Genomic DNA, 23,787 nt, shown 5'->3' on the forward strand with positions numbered 1-23,787 from the left:
GACCAGGCCTCGACTTCTCCTGTCAAAGTCGCCATACCGGTTTGGAGTGAGCAGACAGAGCCACCTGCTGTTTAACCGTCATTTGTTTTACGCTGGTTAGCCAGCGGGCCGATTCTGAGATCGCGCCGATTTTCTTAAGCAAAGAGCACGTCAAAGCCGACAGTCTACCAGCGAGCCATTTCTGCCGCCAGGGCTGGGGAGTCGATAGGGCGCGTAATAAGCTCGGCCTGAGTTTGAGTCTGCCCCACCGTCAATCATCTTCTGCGCACGAAATACTCAAAATCCATCCGTGTGAACACCATAGCAAACACCTGACATCGTCACCTTGCCGTTGATCTGCTTACAGTAGTTCGGAGCCCGGATTAAACAGCTGTTTGAATTGTTCATCAGCCGAGCAGCACTTCGCCGAGCTTCATATCAACAACACCATCATCTGTTCGTATTTCAGCAACAACTCGCATCCCTTGTGAGCGACCGACCCTCCGCATCCTCTCAGTCAACAAAACAACAGAACAGTCAGAAATGAAACCAGTACACCGCGTAAACCTGTTTCAGTGACCAGCAGACCGAATGAGAACTGTGTTATGATCAAATGAGATCGTAAACATACGCGCGCATGTGAAAGCTTTTACTCCATACAGATTACCTGTCGCGACTGCAAAGCCGTATCGAAAAGATGTTGGCAATGTTCTTACCTCTGATAAATGCCGACGTGGTGTCAAGCTCTCACCGCTCGTTTTGTGCATGCCGCGGTAGCTCGGTATTGGGAACACAGCCTTTCGAGCTGCTGAGGTGCGCCTTCCAACTTTCATACCAGTTTCGCGGTTCAGCCATCGCCTGCTAAAGACCAGCTGGTTCATCAGCGTTAGCCAGTGCCGCCAGATATTGAAGCAGCGTCGGTTGCATAGATGCGCATAAATCATTTGTTGATTCAGAATTAGTAATGCGGTAGCTTGTTTCGTTTCTTTTGCCATTTATAATAGACGGATACATTTTGATGGCTGGCCACCTTGATTAGACATTCCAATAGAACGTGGATATTTTGTTGTCACTTTTAGAAAACAGAGAGCAAATCATTACCGACAGAAATAACAAAAACAAAAACAAACTACCACATTACTAATTCAGCAGATCAACCACTTACTGGAATGTGGTTTGTACACCAATGCACACCTTGGGGCTGTATTCCAATCTCCAGAGAGCGCACACAGATTGTGAGAGTGATGCTGCAGTGGAGTGGGCGGGAAAAACAGAGTGGATTAGCGGAAACAGTAGATCTTAGCTGAGCTGCAACAGACCGCTTTGAGCTGGGGTAATGGGGATTGGTGAGGCACCCCTCAGCCATGAGAGCAAAGGGAGCAGTGGTTCAGCCACTGTATACCCCATGCACGGCCCTGGTCGCATGCATTAAAACAGGTATTGAGGAAACAACACAGTGTAATAATTGCATCAACATTTATTAAGAACATTAAGAACGTACCAACGTCTTTTCATTACAGCTTTGCAGTCACTTTTGACGAATCTGCTGTAATGGGAAATAAAATAGCTCACATGCACGCGCACATCCCCAGATAACACGATCCTCATTTGATCCATAACACAGGATTATGACGCTTCGACCACCTTTCTCCCCCTAGTCTGCTGAAAGTCACAAGAATAGGTTTACACTGATTATGATTTCTGAGTGTTTTATAAGTTTCATTTCTGACTGTTTCTGTTTGTTCTGCAGGTGTGTTTGTTGATGGAAACGAAGAGTCAGTGTCAGTTACGGAGGGAGATTCAGTCACTCTAAAGTCTGGTGTTACTGAAATACAGACAGATGATGAGATTGAGTGGTGGTTTAGTGAAAGACAAATAGCTAAAATCAGCAGAGACGACGGTGGGATCTCACTATCGGTTAAACCTGATGGGTCATTCAAAGACAGACTGCAGCTGGACAGTCAGACTGGAGATCTCAAGATCAGCAACATCAGAACCACAGACTCTGGAGAGTATAAACTACAGATCAGCAGCCCAAGAGGGTCCCCCCCAGAGATGACATTCACTGTCAAAGGTGTGTCTTTTTTATATAGTGTTATTTATCACTCTACGGATCTATGTAAACGGATTTTAGAATATTTCAGTAGGACAATAGGTCGACAGGAAGGGAAGTGGGTGAGCGAGAGAGGGGGGTGTGAGTGGGAAGTGACTGGACTCAAACTCAGGACGCCCGAGCACAATGGCGCTACATGTCGGCGCGCTGCCCACAAGGCCATCGGCGCCGACACAGATATTTTTTTACGGCCTGTAATAGAGAAAATAAACATCTTGTTTATGTAGACTGTCAACTTTTATTGTCTCTTGCTTAAAGAAAGAAAATCAGCAGTCAGTATCAGAATCAATCCATTTGCTTGTAAAAACAAAAAACAAAATGGCAATCGGGATTTGCTATAAAATAATGATTAATGCATGTCTATACTGGTCTCCTCAAACAGTCATAACTTTGACTGACTATTAGGAGAAAGTCAAGAATGAGTGAGTACACTGCTCCACTTAAACAGGTATACACAGTAAATATACACACACATAAGCATTCACAGAGTTAATGTTTGTATTTTGAATGATAATGATAACATACTGGTTGAAGGTATTCTGCGTGTAGGACTTCTAATACTATTCTTTAAAAAAACAATACATAAAAATTTAATAAATAAAACTTCTTCACAAAACAAAATTCAATCATTAAAATTTGGTTTCCAATCAAAATTCTGACTCTATGAACAATTTAATCTGACTCCAATTTTAGGTGATTCTTTAATTTTAGTTTGTGTTTCTTATTAAAAGCTGATCACAAATATTGATCATGTATTAATATAGATATTTAATTATTCTGGAAATCTCATACTTTCAATTATTCGCTAATTAATGACCTTGCATCACTTAGAAATTAACTTGGCCGTTTAGTGAATTCATGGACACAAATCTCGCAGTTCTGATCTTACTCAGAAGGTGCAGGGTGGCAACCAGGGCCATTCACACAAACCAAAAAAAGCAACACCACAAACCAAAAAAATTAACAATACAAGTACTCTCTGAGCCTTGTTAATACAAGTGATCCAGTTGTTACAAAATACAATTAAAAGAGAAGACAGCACACTCTGTAATAATTTCAGACTTTATTGTAGATGTTTTGATAAGAGTGGGCTCTCCCTCACTCTCTGAGCCTGCTTCTGCCTCATCTTCAATGGAACTAGGGGAGAGTTGGGTAAGTTGAGCCAGTGGGTAAGTTGATCCACCCCTTGTTTCTTGGCAACTGTACACTTTTACTCTCATGTGACCATTTATTTTGGAACCACCCATCATTTCTGCCTGACTGTGATAGGGAGAAACACACGGGAGGAGTGGAAGGCACCAATTTACTTTAAAAACCAAAGTAATAACAGATGTAATGGTTGTTACATCAAAGCACATTTATCCATGTCTAAAAATATTTATGATACATATAGGTGATTTAGCAATAAAACCATGCCAGTCATTTAGCTAAATATTAGCCTGAACTGGTAAGCAACAGTAGCTTTTTTTTGTTTTCAAAAATGGCAGCTATGGGGCAAAGTGAGCCAAATGTTGTGGGGTAAATTGAGTCAGCATTTTAACTTACCCCACCATGTAGTTAAAGGGTTAGTACACCCAAAAATGAAAATTAGACTGCATTTTACTCACCACCGAGGCATCCCAGGTGTAGGACTTCTTCTTTCAGACAAACCAGTCAGAGTTATTAAATATTATTTTTGAACAATATAAAAAATTGCTCTATCATTGCTGTCAGTGGGTGTTCAGTCCAAAAGAAGGGAAATAAAAAGCGCCCTTCCATAAAGAAAAAAGTGTCTCACACGACTCCGGGGGGTGAACATAGGCCTCCTGTAGCAACTCGGTGCGTTTTTGTAAGAAAAATATCCATATTCAAAACGAAATAATCGCTTTAATGTAGCTTGCACTGTTGTACACGGAAGCAGTTCTGGGAGCATGACGTATGAGGTCAGCTTTGCGCATGCGCCGCTCATTTTACTTCGCAAAAAAAACAAAAAAAAGATAAAAAAAAAAAAAAACTGTCCAAAAATAAAAACAAAAAACAAGAATCGTAAAAAAGAAAAATTTAAAAATATCAAAATAAACCAACAAAGACACATTTTCCTCCTCTAATAAAGTAAGGAAACTTTGCTTCTTTTGATCCTGTAAACAAACATTGGTTTCCATGAGATTCACCGGGACATGTGCAACACTGACCTCATACGTCATGCTCCCGGAACTGCTTCTGTGTACAACTGTTGTGGCAAGCTAGATTAAGTGATTAATATGTTTTTAATATAAATATTTTTCTTACAAAAATGCATTGAGTCGCTACAGGAAGCCTTTGTTCATCCCCCGGAGCCATGTGAAATTTTTTAATAGAAGGGATGGACTGAAGGAATGGTAGAGCTTGAAAGATCAAAGACAATTTTTAATATAACGCTGACTGGATTCATCTGAAAGAAGAAAGTCACATACACCTAGGATGCCTGGGGGTGAGTAAAATGCAGTCTAATTTTAATTTTTGGGTGAACTTACCCTTTAAGTTAAATCTCTGAATTATAAACTGATGTTTCAATGTGATATTACTGGTTAAGTTTATCATATACATATTATTTGTAGTTTATTTGATAGGGACAGTGTACAAGTGCACCAAATCCTTCTCTGATAAGAACTAGAAAATGCTTTTCACATTATAAACAGATATATCTTTCCACCTGTAGTCACTAATGGCCAAACTTTCTGTTTAGTCTGGAAGGCTACAACTTTGGTGTTCAACATATTGTTTCAGAAATGCAAACAATTAAATATTGAAATTTAAACCTCATTTGGTTGGTTTTATGTTGTTAAAGTTAACTTTATGAAAAGAAATATGACTGTTTGTCAGAGGAAATTATTAAATTAGTTTTATATTGTTATTTATTTCACATGGGCTTGAATCAGATTTGGTCAGATGGTGCATCTTTCTCACTGACTCGACTCGGTCAACTTACCCCAAACACGGGGCAAACTGAGCCATGGGAACACTTTTTTATAAGAAGCCATATTTTTAGAACCCTTTGTCATAAATACATTGTGATCGTTTAAAATGATATGAATACTTTCATTAGGATAGGATTGGATAGAATAGATACTTTCATTGTACTCATGCATCATTTTCCCTTATCTTGAGAACCACATGAGTAAAAAGTGGCTAATCTTACCCCACTCTCCCCTATAAGTATTAGACATTGAATTTAATATTTCACAGCATAAATCTATATTATATACTAATAAACAACTCATTTAGAACATTTATATTATTTTTAAACTATTTATAGGCCTATTTTTAATATGGTTTTAATAAAATATGTTATAGATTACTTGTATCAAGACAGGTTTTTATAATGTGAAATATACTTAATTACAAGAATTAAAGTGTGACAAACTACTAAATATTCTATATAGTGATTTATCTGCTGGCTTGCTGGAGCTTTGAATTCACGTTTGCAATGTTGAAATGCCTTTAGCAGGCTCCCTTCGCTCTTTCTCTCAAGTGTGCCAACAACAGCGGATTTTGTGTTATTTATGTTAGATCTGATCGGGTATAATAATTTGATTAGACATTCTAATTCTAAGAACGTGGATATTTTGTTGTAATCACTTTTTTTTATTACTTTACTGACAGAGATACAAAAACAAACTAGCAAATGACTAATTCAGAGAATCATCCACTTGTCTGTAATGTGGATTGTAATGCATCTACTGGTTAATGAATGAGCTTCGAGAACTGTGTTCTCTACTCCAGAGAGCGGCACACAGGTTGTGAGTGATGCTGCGGAACGGCGGGAAAACATGGAGCGGAGTCGCAGAATAAGTAGATCTTTAGCAAAGCGATAACAGAATGCTTTGAGCTTTGGGGCACCTCAGCTGATGAGAGCAAAGGGGCAGTGGCTCTAGCCACAGGGCCACCCCCCTGTGCACAGCCCTGATTCATAAATCAACAACCTCAACTCTATCCCACCGATAACAGCACGAGTCTCCTTTGTCTGTTCTCTGCTGACTGGAAGAGCGCTAGACTGGGCAACTGCGGTGTGGGATGGTAGAAATATGTCTTTCCCTTACTTCGATAAATTCCTACAGTAGTTCCGTTAGGTTGTTGAACATTCAGCCGATGGAAAGGAGGTGGGGGAACTAGTGTTGCTTTCGTCAACGAAAATTATGACTAAATATCGTCGTCAACGAACCTTTATCATGTGACGAAAACGAGACGAGACGCAACGTAAATGCTGGTCATGTGAAGATGACTATAATTAAATGTATAATGCAATATCGTTGACGAATAAAAATGAGACTAAATGTGGTTTACAAAATAAAAACTATGCTAAAATGTCTCTTCATTTTCGTTGACCAAAACGAGACGAAACGAAATGTTTTAACGTTATTACATCTCGTGCTGAGTGTTATTATTATTATTTTGCAGTATTTCTGTTTCCTGTGTCTCACCTCGCAGACACCGACTCCTCAAGTCCCACTCGCGGCATTATTTAGAAGATAACAACAAACAAAGTTAAGTGGGATTTATACTTACTCATACATCCGCTCAGATCAACCGAACCCCACCAACCCAACAGACGACGCTACAATTCTTCTAAACCTGTCGCATTCGCCATTGTACTATTCTTTGAAACGACAGTGGAGCAACGAGGAGTAATTGTCCTCTAAAATCATCGGGAATCACCGGTGAGAAGAAGTCATTTGCCAGTACAAGCCTTGTGATGAATGAGTTGATGAATTAATAATTTCTTTATGTACAAACTTAAAACAATCTTAAACTATTGGCTGTATTACGCATCAAACACAAGACAACTTTAAGCAAATAGTGTATAATTAATATCTAAATTAATTCTAATTCTATTTTTATACAATAAAATAAAACGTACTTCAAATAAGAAGCCTTGGACAAACTATGCAAACATTTTTTTTCCAAAAAGCGTTTTCCATCAAAAAGCACTTGATGGAGTTTGAACTTCACATCAAACTGCTTCTGTTTCACACAAACGCCGACACAGACGTGCATGTTCGGCTAGAATCGCCCTGAACTCCATGCATGTTCGATCGCGGAGCTGCGCGGAAAGTTAAAAAAAATGCTGTGCACTCCGCCACATGCGAATAGTTCAGTTTGCACTCAAAGCGAACTTCCAGCAACACCGCGATGGCGCCATATTTTCCGCGCTTCACCCAAGCGAAATTGCGGACACGTCGAGTATAAATCAGCCTTGACACAGAGAAAGGGACCGATGGCGCCAGCCGGGTTCGTCTTTGGAAGAAAAATTAGCAGATTATTATTATTATTTTTTTTTTTATTATTGTTTTTATTACATTTATTTTTTATTTAAATTTATGTGTGTGTACTTCTAACATGTTTGGTTGGTAAAATAAATGTTGTAAATTCAAATCAGAGCATCTTCCGTGTCTGGAATGGATGTATTCTTGAGTCTATAAAGGTAACAATAATATAATAAGATAACCTTGTTTGAAATGGGTTTGGCTAAAAATAAAATTTTGGTTTTCGTCTATACTTCTAGGTACTTGTACTATATTGACTGGGTTAAATAGAATTGCATTGCTAAAAAGAGACTAAAATACCATTTTCATTGACTAAAAACTAGACTAAATGTCATCAGTTTTCGTCCAACTAAAACTAGACTAAAATGTCATCAGTTTGTCGCTGACTCAAAAACTAGACTAAAATAAGTCATCAGTTTTCAGTCTACTAAAACTAGACTAGACTAAAAAGAGTATGAACGTGACTAAAACTAATAAAAACTAAAATGAGAGCTTCACACAAAGACTAGACTAAGACTAAAATTAAAACAGGCGGCCAAAAACAACACTAGGGGGAACAACTCCTTGCTCTGCACCAAGGTGGCAGCACGGCCACTGATTACACACTCACCTTTCACACTCTCACTGCTCAGACAGGCTGGGGTAATAAGCCGCTGAAACTGCTGTTCCGAAAGGGCCTTACGGCAGAGATGCAGTCAGAACTTGCATGCCGCAACGAGGGAAGGACACTCAAACAGTTCATCGAGCTCACGATTTGCATTGATAACCTGATGCGCTCAAGACGCACCCCCCCCACCCCCACGTCGCTTCTCTGCACTGCCCTCTCCTTCCAACCTTACCAGAGCCCGAACCCATGCAGATTGGCATGACCCGTCTCACTTCAGAGGAGAGAGAACACTGTAGGAGGGAAAATCTGTGTCGTACTGCAGTTTACCAGGTCATATGAGAATCTCCTGCCCTACCAGGGGTTCTTGACAGTCAGTTCTAACCCATCTTCATTATCCACGCTAGAAGTACCTGTATCCATAACACATAATGACATAAACCTAGATACCATGGCTTTGATTGATTCAGGGGCAACGGGTAATTTCATTGACATCCATTTTGCTAAGATCCATTTTCTTCCTCTTGTTTCATGTGAGTCCGGTGTGGCAGTGGCAGCACTAGATGGTCACCCTCTGGGCACAGGGCGCTTCAAGTTTATCACCGGGGACATCACTCTAAAGACTGGTTCACTTCATACTGAGACAATTTGCCTTTTCACCATCAATACACCCCAGAAACCCATAATCCTCGGTCTGCCCTGGCTGGAGAGACATAATCCCTGTATTTCCTGGTCCACAAGGCAGATTGTCCAATGGTCTGCATCATGTCACAGGGACTGCCTGCTACCTCATTCCCGCTCCATCATCTCTACTAAACCCGGGGCAGTCCCAACCAGAGGTGGAGTTTTCCCCCTAACTCAACTCGAATCTGAGACCATGAAGACTTACATTGAGGAGGAACTAGTGAAAGGCTTCATCAGACAATCCACCTTTCCTGCTTCAGAAGACTTCTTCTTTGTGAAAAAGAAGGACAGAGGATTACGGCCCTGCATTGATTACCGTCACTTGAATAAGATCACAGTAAAGTTTCGCTACCCTCTGCCTTTAGTTCCAGCTGCTCTTGAACACCCCAGATCAGCCAAGTACTTTACCAAGCTCGATCTACATAAAGCATACAACCTAATTCGCATTCGGGAGGGGGACGAATGGAAGACTGCTTTTTCTACCACCACAGGGAACTATGAGTACCTTGTTATGCCATTCGGACTCATCAATAGTCCGTCTGTGTTTCAAGCATTTATCAATGATGTGTTCCAGGACATGTTAAATCGATGGTTGATTGCCCACATCGACGACATTCGGATAAATTCTGACACAATTGAGTCTCTTGTGCAACATGTACGGGCAGTTCTACAGAGCCTGACTGAACACCAACTGTAAGCAAAAACAGAGAAGTGCGAGTTTCATCGAACCTTGACTTCATTCCTGAGGTACATCATCAGTGTAGACGGGGTGGCGGTGGATGATAAAAAGATTAAGTCCATTCTCAGTTGGCCGCTGCCTAGGACCATCAAGGATCTGCAGCGTTTCCTGGGGTTTTGCTAACTTCTACAGGCGGTTTATACGCAACTTCAGCATTATAGCTGCACCGTTGACATCATTGCTCAGGGAAGGCAAGCATTGTCTCGTCTGGTCCACAGCATCAACAGAGGCCTTTCAACAATTAAAGGAGCGATTCACCACTGCACCCATTCTCTATCATCCTGATCCCGAGCTTAAATTCACTGTGGAGGTCGATGCATCTAACACAGGTATCGGAGCCATCCTGTAACAATGCCAGGGCAATCCTCTCAAGCTATATCCTTGTGCCTTTTACTCCAGGAAACTTAATGCCTCAGAGAGAAATGATGATGTTGGAGACTGAGAGCTGCTAGCCATGAAAGCGGCTTTTGAGGAGTGGAGACACTGGCTAGAGGGCACCTAACTCCCATTCACAGTGCTCACGGACCACAGAAATCTGGAATACATCAGATCAGATAAGCGACTCAATTCCCGGCAAGCAAGATGGTCACTGTTTTTCTCACAGTTTGACTTTCGTGTTGCTTACCGCCCTGGTGCAAAGAATGGAAAGGCTGATGCTCTTTCAAGACAGTTTGACTCTGATTCCTCTTCCAACTCACCCAATGAGCCCATCATCCCAGCGACACTAATCCTTGCTCCGGTACAATGGGACATAATGACGGAGATTACCGAAGCTCAGTCTGACGATCCCACGCCACCTGACTGCATACAGAATCTAACGTACTGTATGTTCCTGTGAGTCTTCAGCAACGAGTCATAAAGATGATTAATGAATCCCCTAGCTCTGGCCATCCCGTTATCACTGATTTGGTGGCCATCCCTGCAGAGCCAGTTTGGTAGCCATCCTCCACTTTCATCCAGTGCTGTGTTACCTGCAATAGCACCAAATCCACACATCAATCAAAACCCATCATAAATCACCAACCAGCCCACACCATCAATTACCCATACGCCCAATTCATCCTGGTCCCATATTGCCATAGACTTCGTAATCAATCTTCCCCGCTCCAGAAATCACACCACCATACTTAGTCATTGACCGCTTCTCCAAGGCATGCCGCCTCATTCCCCTTACGAAACTTCCCAATGCCTTTGAAACTGCAGAGTTTTTACTGGAGCAGGTATTCAGGATATACGGACTGCCAGATGATATAGTCTAAGATCGCGGACCGCAATACATCTCCAGAGTCTGGTCTGCTTTCTGTCAACAACTTAATATAAACATCAGCCTAACCTCCGGCTATCACCCCCAGTCCAACGGCCAGGTGGAGAGACTCAACCAGGAACTAACTCGTTTCTTACACTCCTATTGTCACAGCAACCAGAACGACTGGAATCGCTATTTATTATGGGCTGAATATGCAGAGAACTCCTTGCACAAACCATCCACTGGCCTAACCTCCTTTTCAGTGCATGCTTGGCTTCCAGCCCCTGCTATTTACCTGGTCAGGGGAGCCCTCTGAACTGCCCGCTGTTAACGACTGGCTACATCATAGTGAGGAGACTTGAAAATCCGCTCATGTTCACCTCCAACATGCTATGCGCCGAGTCAGAGAACAGGCCAACCGCCATCGAAGAACGAGTTACCCCTATGCTCCGGGTCAGTGGGTTTGGCCATCTACCAGAGATCTTTGTCTTCGTCTCGCAAGCAAGAAGCTCAGTCCCAGGTATGTGGGTCCTTTTAAAATCATTTGTCAAATCACACCAGTTTCTTATCGATTAGCTCTCCCTGCCAGTTATCGTATCTCACCCACTTTTCATATCTCTCAACACAAGACCGCCACCAGTACAAGAGGCCGCAGAGGAAAAAACACGAATTATCCAAAGGAGAGCACGTGGAGGATCCCCGTGCCTCAGAACATTCATTACACATGTATTATCAGCCATGATTATTCTACTCTGTTAATTAAAAGGCTGTTTATATGCATATTCACTAATTATTTAAGAGAAGCATACATGTAAGAGGCTGACAATTAGCTGAACATATACTTGTTTAATTTGTGACACTAAGCCTGCATTTGAAAATCTTTATTTGAATGTGGCAATTGGCTTTTTTTTAAACCTTTATTTAAATACAGCAACATATCGTGTTCTACAATATTTTCATGAAAACATTTCTGACAGAGACTATCAGCCAATCACTGTGTGCATAGTTAGTAATCATGCTGACATCATCTGTAGCAACAAGGTCAACTAAAACTTTGTCTCAGCAGCTTTGTGAATATATTTTAAGAGAAAACTCTTAACTAAAACTTTTACTGCTATTTAGGAGAACTCAGTGGAAAGATAAAATGTTTTGTGAATTCAAAAGTAAGATGGGTTACCTGATCCTGGATAGCAAAACATGGGATTTCCAAATCCAGATCATTCTGATCCAGATTAAACTTTTTGAACAACTGGCCCCAAGAAATGTTTTTAAAAAAGAAATTGATACTGTTATTCAACATCTAATTGAATAATTATGACAGTGAAAACCTTTATTATATTAGTTGTTCTTCAAAGAAGAATTCTTGTTCTTTCAATTATCCTCTGTGTGCAGCAGCAATCTTATGTGTTCTTGCATTTAGATTTTTAAGATATTCAGCTAAGGTTTCATTTCTTTTTCTGTAGTAATTCCCATGTGTTACTGGTCTGAAGGGCATTAATCACAGATCTTACAATTAAACTATTTCCAGAACTCCTCAATCCTCAGATTCATTCAGCAGCAGCATCTCAGTCTTCTCTTCACTGTAAAGTGTTAGTGTGTCCTCTTCAGTGAAGCTTATATCTGAACAACAGTGAGGGTCTGTTTCTCAAACTAGTTGGTTAGATTGAGTTTGCTTTTTTTCTTTCAAGACAGTAGTGTATGGGATATTTTATAACTTTTAAAATAACAACAGACTGATGTGTTTCTATAAATATACTTATGTTTGGCCAGTTTTATAACCACAATTTGACCTGCGAGTGTCAGTTTTACAGTGTACCAAGTCAGCACATTAGTTTGATTTCTCAAGGGTTATTATGCTACAATGTTTTTTTTATTACACCGCATACATAATTATGAGGCACGTTGATATTCTGATCATATTTTTTTTTTCAAAGCACATTTTACCAATTCCAAATCATATCAATCTTAACTACTATTAATTTTGTATTAAATCATTTATGAGTGATATATAATTGTCCATGAAAGCTGTAAGAGAAAAACTCCTTATATTCAAGTGTGTAAAATTATTAGGCAATTTTCTTTTAAAGATGAAATGAGCCAAAAAAAAAAAAAAAAAAAAAAGGGTTTAACTCAGACTGAAAAGTCAAATATTATTAAATCCCCATGAGAAATATTCAAAGTTAATGCAGTACAGAAATTGCAAAGTTAAGACATGACCATTGGACAGCAAAATGCTCAGTGGGTCAGCGGGGTCACAAAAAACAGAAGAAGAACGGAGAAGAAAAGACAAACAATAACTGCAAAAGAATTAATAATTAATGTGAAGAATTAACTGTGAAACCATCAGGAAGCATTTAGTTTCCAGCACCACCATTTTCCAGAACCATAACCTTCCTGGAGTCTCCAGAATTACAAGATGTCAGATTCTGAGAGACTTTGCTTGGGTAAAAAAATCCTAAAAATGACACTCACTTAATAAGAATAACATGCTGAAGTATTGTGAAATACATGAAGACTCATTTTTTATAGGCTTTATGGACAGATAACTTTTGAGGACCAGCACCACATCCTCTTGTACCACTGTTTGAAGAATTTATCTTCCAGAATCTGGCAGTAAGTTTTAGGAGCTCATTTTTAGTCAATCCTGCAAGACAGACTTTTCAGGATAGGAGATGGAATAAAAACCTGTGTCTTTTCTTCTCCACCTGTTTTTTTTTTTTTTTTTTTTTTTTTCTGACACCACTGTCCCAGTGAGTATTTTGCTGTCCAATGGTCATGTCTTAACTTTGCAATTTCTGTATTGCAGTTAAAACTCTTTTTTGGCTTATTTTATCAGTAAAAGAAAACATGCCTAATAATTCTGCACATCCTTTTTCGCTTCCATGCATCAGGGACAATTATATATCACTCAAAAATGATTAAAAACAAAATTAATAGCAGTTATTAAGATTGAAGTGGTTTGGAATTGGTAAAATGCGCTTGGAAAATATGATCAGAATATGAACGTACCTCATAATTATTCACGCCGTGTAGAATAGAGTAATTGCTGCTGAGGGCTTTGTCAGCACTTGTTGAAATTTAATGAATTAATTACTTTTAATTAAATATTACCTTGATGAACATAAGCATCGATTTCTTTCATTGACAAAAAAAAAGTATTAGTGACTCAACATTTTAATAGTTTGTGTTTTAGTGAATTTTTTTGTAAAATCCACTCTTTCTGCATTTGACTAGTTGAGATGGTTACAGAAAAGAATATTGAAAATGTTGAAGAAAATCATTAGAAAACACTCAGTGATCTGTGTTAGGTCTGTGTTAGGTTTGGTTTGAAAAGTGATAACTGACAGAATCTATTTCTGTTTGTTCTGCAGTTGTGCCTGTAGATGATGTGAAGTCAGTGTCAGTGCTGGAGGGAGATTCAGTCACTCTACAGACCAGTCTCACTCATAAACAGAGAGATGCTGTGATACAGTGGAGGTTTGATCATCAGAAATCTCCTGTAGCTGAAATCAATAGAACGGCTGGAATCTTCAACACATATGATGGTGCTGATGGGAGATTCAGAGACAGACTACAGCTGGATCATCAGACTGGATCTCTGATCATCAAGAACATGAGAAACACACACTCTGGACTTTATGAAGCTGACATCATCAGAACCAGCAGCAAACACACCATACACAAGACATTTAATGTGACTGTCAGCGGTGAGTCCATCAATGTAATATTAAATATATTTAAATTAGTTTTGTGTGAATAGTTTAGATGAAAACTTTGCACTAAATTAAGGCTAAGAAACTATACGTTTGTGGTACTGTTTATTTATTTTTTCTCAAAGCATTATACAGAAGTGGTGTTCATAATTGAGTGCTTATCTCCATACATAATTTCAAACATCATTTGGTAAATTTAATTTAATGAAAAATGGAGCATTGAATAATTATGTTCAAATACTACATTTCCAAACACCAATAAATATGCTCATGTTCACTTGCAATATCATATCATCTTATAAACACATTTCCTTTCTTTGTTTTTACGTAAAAGGAAATATCTTATGAGACATGTTATGTGTCTTTCTGACAGCAAATGGCTGCTGTATAAATGATAAACATTAACTGATAGTTAAATCAGCTTTATTACACAGGACTCAGTGAGATTTATTAACTGAAATTTATGACCAAAATAAAAATCTATCTCTGTCTATCTCTGTCTAAATCTATCTCTGTGCATGTAAAGCTACATTATGTAACATTTTAATAAAATAAAATACTAATGATAGAATGCAAAAAAAATCCATATTCTAAACCCAATACAACTAAGCAGAGTCCATGGTCTGAAAATGCTCTGAGACCTTCCATCTAATTTCAAATTGTTTTGAAACAGTTTAATTTACATCACTGCTTGTAATGATCTTAGCGAAATCAGTCCCCCTCAGTAGAAATCATGTTCACTTTAATTCAGATTAATTTTATATTCCAGACAGCATTACAAGATTAATCTCTCAAAACTGTTTCTGTTTGTTCTCATGTGTTTGTTGTTGAGACAGATGATGTGCAGTCAGTGTCAGTGCTGGAGGGAGATTCTGTCACTCTACACACTGATCTTACTAAAATACAGACAGATGATCAGATAGTGTGGAAGTTTGGAGACCAAGGCAAACTCTTTCCTCGCTTAAACGACCCTGTTAACAAGAAATGGACCAACACTGATCTGAATCTTCAGACCGGAGACCTCACCATCAGAAACATAAGAAGATATCAACATGGAGATTATAAAGTGGAGATCAACACCAGAACAATGATCTTACACAGGAAATACAGAATTACTATAATTGGTGAGTAGATATTTTTTTATTGTAGGGTAAGATGGGTTAAGATGGCCCCTTAAAAAATATACTTTTACATATACTTTTAAATTGTAACATATTTAGATACAAGTTTGTTTAGATATATAAATATTAACAGTAATTTACATTTTAAAGCATTACAATTTACTTGAATAATAAGGTAACCAATGACAGACAAAGCAGAATCTTAATAAAAGGTATTCATCTGAAAGTTAAAGTTATTCTATGACTAACAGGCATATGAAATATTAACATATTTAAATGCCCATATTTTAATTGAATGTATATCATCATAATAGCAACACTATTTATGCAAACTGAATTATTTCAATTAATTGGCCTGTAGGTTTAACCCCTTAACTGTCACTCCTCTTTTTGAACATTGACTTGAAAATGCACTGAACTTAAATGGTTGTAATTCATGAATGCTTTGGAATACAGACCTAAGGTGTGTCTCTTTTTAAAGAAGACACTCAGCAGATTATTGCTGATGTAAAATGTAGCATTTAAAAAAAAAAATAATGTGTTAAAAAGTTCTAGACAATTAGGTTTACTGTTGTTAGATCAAGTCTCCATGCCAGATAATGAAGATCCAGCACTGGACACCAGATCCTGTCAGAAAATATCTGTTTTGTCTGGTATCTCAACAGCTAGTAGGGTTGTCAATACCCAAAACCCATTAACATCAAGTCTAGTCTTTTATCTAAAACTAATAATAGTCTTATATCAGCCAAGAACATGACTGAGTTTATTCAGTAATTTTAGTTGTGTATGTTTCAATGCTTAGACTTCGTCTGACCAGCACACATCTCAGAAGTAGTGTTATACTAAGCTGATTCACAAAAACTTCCCATAAACCTTGAATTATCATAAACGTTCCCTCTGTTGGGGCAAAATTAAATTGACTCTCATCAGTATAAGAGACAAACTCACTCAGCTTGTTCACGTCACAATATCAAAACTGACCGAATAGATTTTCCAAAAGACTCATACTTCATTGAATAAACTGAGCACTGCATGTTTCAAAATGAAAATCACACATTATAATCAGCCCAGAAGCTTTGTCTGAATTGCACGTGTTTCTACTTTCACATGCAAATGACTTGTTGCAATTATGAATATGATAAGCCCGGTCTGCATCAATTCTAGTAGGGTAAACATATATGCTTTCAAAATGGTCTGTTTTGCCCTGCCATCGTTAGCTAAAGCTATCCTTGCTTCCCAATGTTCATACTATCCATCCTAAATAGTATGTGAGATTAGAATAAGTGTGTCTCAAAGCATAGTATGTTGAAAAGAGTATGCCAAAAGTCCCCGGATGGTCTACTATTTCAAGTCGATTTTTGAAGTGTGGATCAGTGCACACTCTAATGGCTAATAATACCCACAAGCCAATGTGCTTTGACGAATGATTCGTTTGAGAACTTCAAACACGAATTAAAAGCATAAAAAAAAACTACAGACATAGCCGATGCGTACGACCAATGGTTAAGTAGAGAGGTTTCGATAAAGGGGTTTGAGTTACTAATAATCAACATTTAACCTGGTAAAATAATATTTATTTAATCTTATCTATGTTATATTAAATTTGCAGCAGCAATATAAACATTTATAAACATCCATTTGGTCGTTAACTGTTAAATGCATCATTTTGCTTTTTGCATTAAGACCCACGGCTGACAGATCAACATGTTACTTCATTTCTCTCCAGTATGGTTAGAAGTTAAATGAAATGAAATTTGGAGGAAGTTAACTGTGACAAGATGATTGACAGGCCAGTTCACAGTGACAGGGTGCATGTAATTATGCGACAGAGCAATCCTTTAAAGATGCAATTGTATGACGTGATAGTATGTCCTAAAGCTTGCTTACTCTACTACTACACACTCAAAAGAGAAATTCTCAAGTTCTGCATTCCACAATAGCACTTAGCTGCCCGCAGATGCGCCTGCCTATAAATCGGCCTAATTTGCAGCACAATAGGCTGATGGCGATTAATTAAAAAATGCCAAAAATCAGCCCAATTAATCGGCCAGCCAATCAATCAGTCGACCTCAAGTGTCAAGCCGTTAAGCGACTGAACGCCAGTATAAATGAATAAAAACAAAATATAAAAACACAACAAAAATGTATGATTGCTCTTTTGATGCAACACCACAATTTTCATTTAAGGATCCTTAGATCCTTCACTATAATTATTTTTATGTAAAATGTTTAGTACTGTACATTTTACTTACAAATTATAAATAATAAATCCCATGCACTATCAATTAATATATTTGTTGTATACAACTATTTTCTGTGTAAACATTTTCAGTGTTATTTTTATTTTTATTTATTTTTACTTATTTTTGGTCTTGATCCCTAGATATCTATCGATTACATGCAGGTGTGCAAGGGTAGCTGCTCATTGATTGCATTATTTATATATATAAAAAAAGGCAATGGTGTATGTCTACCCAAGTAATGTTCCAAATTCAAAGTTGGTATTTAAAAAATTGAGGTTCCCATGAGATTTTGTTTAGGTGCTATACACAAAATAACCACAGTGTGACAACATATATTGCTGATGCATTACTTGTCACAAATCAACTATGGGGGAAGCAATAAAAAGAGCGTTATGTATCCTACTAACATTAATAAAATAAAATGTCTGAAATACATCTAATTCATGAAAATCATCTTACCCTAATGTTATAAAATTCTATTAAATTCTATAATAAAATATAATCACCAGACTAATATAATTATTTTATTTTTTTTAATGTGGTTCAATATTTTTAGTCTTTCTGGGTTGTACTGTGAGCTCCGAAGTTGTTCATTAATGGTTTTTAGTTTGTTGAAGACATCTTCAGAGGAAGTTGAAAGTCTGATTACATTTTGGTAATCAATAGTTAAAGTGATCTAAATATAAAAATAAAAATATATCTTTTGTAGAAGGTTCAAGACCAAAAAATATTTGTCCAGTCATTATATTCGACCTGAAAACAATGATAGGATGTCCTGCCCACCTGTCGACCTACAGTATTATTTGCATCCCTCCACACAGCCAGTAGTGAGAGTCTGTGGAGGGGCTTCTGTACGGTAAATTCCACAGATTAGAGAGTCGAAGTAAGCACTGATTTGCCTCCGATTTCAGCCGTTTCTCTGTGATTTCACAAAACCTGTCGGCAAGTGAAAATCGGGGCTAAAATCGTGCAGTGTGAACTCGGCATTATTTTACACACAAAGTTCATGGAGCTCTCTCCTAATGAGCTGAAGATCTGAATCAGGTGTGTTAAATAAAGGAGACACACAAAGTGTGTCGTGATCTCATTACTTTAATGATTAATGAGTCTGATGGTCTTGATTAGCTGGATCAGGTGTGTTAATTAGAGTTGGAGCTAAACTCTGCTGGACAGTGGCCTGTCTTCAGAAACAGGTTAAACAATTGATATAAAACACACATCAAAAACAAACAATAATATCAAAACACCACAAAAAAAAAACCACCAGAACACAATCTGTTACTTCAAAAAAGCACTTTAAATCAATATCATACCATAATCAGATAAGTTATAAAAAATTAATATCACATCTCACTTCTCCTATGAAAGATTAGACTCTGGATGAGAGCAGGTCACCACATGATGATAATCGCATCATGGCCAATAAGTAGTCAAGATCACCTAGACTCGTTTTCTCTTGACTGTTCTTGCTATAGCAAATGTGCCTTATAAACAGTTACAGCAGACAGAGAAAAACATTCAAAAGGCAAGGGTCAATAGCTTAAACTAGAGCAAAATATACCATTTTCAGTGAAATATCAACATTAACTTGGGCTAAACCTCTGTTAATTATTGATAAGAACTTCTCTATATGTCTGACAGAAACAAAATCAAACTGGGGTGAGTCTCCCAAAAGCATTAACTATGATTGCAAGTTCCATTGAACTTTATTGGGAATGACAGAACTTGTTTTGGGGACCATAGTTGCTTTTGGGAAACTGGTTAGTAATAAGTGAAGTTGGTAATGATGCTTCATTTCTCTGTGTACTCATTATTCACTGTTGTGTTCAGTTTTGTAATGAAATCAAATGTTCACCTGCATTTGATCAGTTGATCTGATGAACACAATTATCTTCTTCTCTTTGATGGAAATATCCTGTTAGACTTGAAATATGCCATTATGACCAGTAGATTGTTGCTGTAGAATTTATACTTTAAACAATTTAGTTAAATGAGCTTTAATAGACTTCATAGATCTGTTAAATGAGAAGTGAAACATTTCTGTGTGTATCTAATTTATGGCTAAGTTCCTCACTGTTCTTCATGTGTTTGTTGTGACAGATGCAGTGAAGTCAGTGTTTTTGGAGGAGGGAGAAACTGTTACTCTACAGATTAATGTTATTGATATACAGAAAGATGATCTGATACTGTGGATGTTTGGAGATATTGTCATAGCTGAAATATCTAAAGCAGCCAAACAACTCTACAATGGTCCTGATGGGCGATTCAGAGACAGACTGAAGCTGGATCATCAGACTGGATCTCTGATCATCACAAACACCAGAACTGAACACACTGGACTTTATGAAGTGAAGATCAGCAGCAGATAATACACAAAATAAACATGACATTCTTATTTACACTCACTAGTTAGAACAAAAAATACAACAATAAAAAAGTCTTATATCACATATATGTCACAATAATACTTGGCTGTATGTCACGTCACATTGTCACTTATTTAGATCAGAGCTCTAAGAACAAATCTAAAGTTAAATGAACACAAGCGTTCACAACTCTGCACTTCATTTGAATAATTAAACATAAAATTTGTTTTTTTTTTAAACTGTTGTACTTTGTCAGTTAATAAAGAAAATTTTAGGACAGTTCAGCTGCACAATTCATGTTGCAGTGCATGCTGGGAGTCACGGATTAGTTTTGAACTGGGCTGATTCCCAGCATGCATTGTGGTATAAAGCTTTCTAAATTGTCACCTTTGATGAGATTCATACGCTGATTGTTAATGTCTGTGTATCGCTAAATCAGTGGTTTTCAATCATAGGGACCCACTTCTCTGCACATTTTGTGTCTCCCTTTTTTTGACAAACTCAGTTGAGTTCATGGAGCTCTCACTTAAAGAGCTGATGATCTGAATCAGGTGTGTTAAATAAGGGAGACACACAAATGGCTTGTTTGAGATGAGCAAAATCTGTGAAGAACCGGTCACCGGGGATTGCTGCAAGATGCATGCTGGTTAGAAATGTGTCCGAGGGCAGTCCACCTTGCTCTAATTTTATGCTGATGTGTGCCCAATATCTCTCCCAACAATGAGTCGGTCGTGCAGCCAAGCGCAGTTTCTCTCCCCCAGCTGCGTTGACCAATAGCATGATGGGAACGACTTGCTAAATAAAAAGAAAAATTATCAAAATGTCTTTATTTTTTTATTTTTTATTTATTTATAAAATGTCTTTATTTTTTTATTTTTTATTTATTTATAATCTGATATCATGTGACTATGTGTTTTAAATTATGTATAGATATTCCCAAAACTATGACAGAGGCGATATTTGTGTGAGACATGTGATTATCAAATTCTTAAAAAAATATCTAAAATACTTGTTTGTATTAAAGTAAACATTAATGATGAATATGTCTTTCGTATGGAATTAAATAGCAAGCTTTTTAAGTGTCTTGTTCATCATATTTATTTTCAAAAGAAACAAAAATAAAACTAAAACTATATCATTATCATCACAACAACAGTCATTATTAATAACAAAACAACATCCTCCTTATATCTCGTAGGTATCTGTTCCACTTCGAGAGGGCAGAACTGTCCGTCTTGCCTGTGTTTATTTCACTCCTCCCCTCACTGCAGCCGCCTACTCTAACCTTGTTCTGAATGATGCAGCAGCTCCAAACATTTTTTGCACAACACGTTTTTAAAATCCTTGAATATCATTGTCACAATAGCACTGGATCTCAAGCTGTTACAATCAGTTATGTGAAATTAATATCCCATCCCACTTCTCCTATGAAAGATTGGGCTCTGGATGAGAGCAGGTCGTCAAGTACATGATAGCCCGTCATGGCCAATAAAGTAGTCAAGATCACTAGACTCATTTCTCTCTGACTCGTTCTTGCTATAGCAAATGTGCCTTATAAACAGTGCTATAGCAGACAGAGAAAAACATCTCAAAAGGCAAGGGGTCAATAGCTTTAAACTAGAGCAAAATATACCATTTTTTCGAAGTGAAATATCAGCATTAACTTGGGCTAAACCTCTGGTAATTATTGATAAGAACTTCTCTATATGTCTGACAGAAACAAAATCCAAACTGGGGAAGTGGAACTCTAAAAGCATGAACTATGATTGCAAGTTCCATTGAACTTTGTTGGGAAATGACAGAACTTGTTTTTGGGGACCATAGTTGCTTTTGGGAAACTGGTTAGTAATAAGTGAAGTTGGTAATGATGCTTCATTTCTCTGTGTACTCATTATTCACTGTTGTGTTCAGTTTTGTAATGAAATCAAATGTTCACCTGCATTTGATCAGTTGATCTGATGAACACAATTATCTTCTTCTCTTTGATGGAAATGGTCCTGTTAGACTTGAAATATGCCATTATGACCAGTAGATTGTTGCTGTAGAATTTATACTTTAAACAATTTAGTTAAATGAGCCTTTAATAGACTTCGTAGATTCTGTGTTAAATGAGAAGTGAAACATTTCTGTATGTAGCCATCTAATTTATGGCTAAGTTCCTCACTGTTCTTCATTACGTGTTTGTTGTGACAGATGCAGTGAAGTCAGTGTTTTTGGAGGAGGGAGAAACTGTTACTCTACAGATTAATGTTATTGATATACACAGAAAGATGAGTTTGGAGATATTGTCATAGCTGAAATATCTAAAGCAGCCAAACAACTCTACAATGGTCCTGATGGGCGATTCAGAGACAGACTGAAGCTGGATCATCAGACTGTTCTTTTTTCGATCATCAGGACTGGATCTCTCTGATCATCCTGACACACCGTTGGGACACATCTGGATTCCTTTATGAAGTGAAGATCAGCAGCAGCAGATACTCCATAAACGGGAGATTCTTTGTTATTGTCACTGGTGAGTAGATCAAATCTGACAATATTAAAAAGATCTTATTTCATGTATGGATAACATATTCTATTGTATGTATACGTCCACATTGTATCCTTATTATTTAGATCAGAGCTCTAAGAACAAATCTAAAAGTTAAGAAATGAACACAAGCGTTCATGCCAACCTGCAGCTTCATTTGAATAATTAAATAAAAAAATTTGTTTTTTTTTTTAAAACTGTTGTAACTTTGTCAGTTAATAAAAGAAAATTTTAGGACAGTTCCAGCTGCACAATTCATGTTGCAGTGCATGCTGAGGAGTCCGGATTAGTTTTTGAGCTGATTCCCAGCATGCATTGTGGTATAAAGCTTTCTAAATTGTCACCTTTGCCTGATGCCAGAGATTCATCGCTGATTGTTAATGTCTGTGTATCGCTAAATCAGTGGTTTTCAATCATAGGGACCCACTTCTCTGCACATTTTGTGTCTCCCTTTTTTTGACAAACTCAGTTGAGTTCATGGAACTCTCACTTAAAGAGCTGATGATCTGAATCAGGTGTGTTAAATAAGGGGAACAAAAACCAATCCCTCCTACGACATCAAGAAGATAGCAAAAAAAAACCTCTTACAACAACAAACCAGCTCATCATACTACAGTAGCTTCCCCCAACAACACCAACCAAAAACACCTTGCTCTAATCCCCATGCTGATGTGTGCCCAATATCTCTCCCAACAATGAGTCTATGCGTGCAGCCAAGCGCAGTTTCTCTCCCCCAGCTGCGTTGACCAATAGCATGATGGGAACGACTTGCTGATGACACAGCTTAATGCTCATTGGTTTAGACAACGGTGATGTTGCACTCTCTTCTAAAATGTTTTTATTTTTATTTTTGTTTTATTTGTAATCTGATATCATGTGACTATGTGTTTAAATTATGTATGAATATTCCCAAAAACTATGACAGGGCGATATTTGTGTGAGACATGTGATTATCAAATTCTTAAAAAAATATCTAAAATACTTGTTTGTATTAAAGTAAACATTAATGATGAATATGTCTTTCGTATGGAATTAAATAGCAAGCTTTTTAAGTGTCTTGTTCATCATATTTATTTTCATATAAAGCAACAGAACTGAAATTATATCTTGTTTATTAGCATCACAGCACGTGAGTGTGAATAACGCAATATCTGCCTTTGATCTCGT

The 23,787-nt window shown here is 37.7% G+C and overlaps 1 protein-coding gene across 1 annotated transcript in view; it reads left to right on the forward strand.

Annotated features, from left to right (window-relative positions):
* Positions 1 to 20,093, forward strand: part of LOC109107503 — a 34,455-nt gene extending 14,362 nt beyond the window's left edge. Inside the window, exons 2-5 of the mRNA XM_042749496.1 lie at positions 1,730 to 2,053; positions 14,019 to 14,354; positions 15,197 to 15,484; positions 19,825 to 20,093. Of these exons, the coding sequence (XP_042605430.1) occupies positions 1,730 to 2,053; positions 14,019 to 14,354; positions 15,197 to 15,484; positions 19,825 to 20,093 (1,217 nt within the window). The remainder of the gene's footprint in view (positions 1 to 1,729; positions 2,054 to 14,018; positions 14,355 to 15,196; positions 15,485 to 19,824) is intronic.
* Positions 20,094 to 23,787: the final 3,694 nt, after the last annotated feature.

Source organism: Cyprinus carpio, chromosome B22 (genome assembly GCF_018340385.1).
Source record: "Cyprinus carpio isolate SPL01 chromosome B22, ASM1834038v1, whole genome shotgun sequence".
Lineage (NCBI taxonomy): Eukaryota > Metazoa > Chordata > Actinopteri > Cypriniformes > Cyprinidae > Cyprinus > Cyprinus carpio.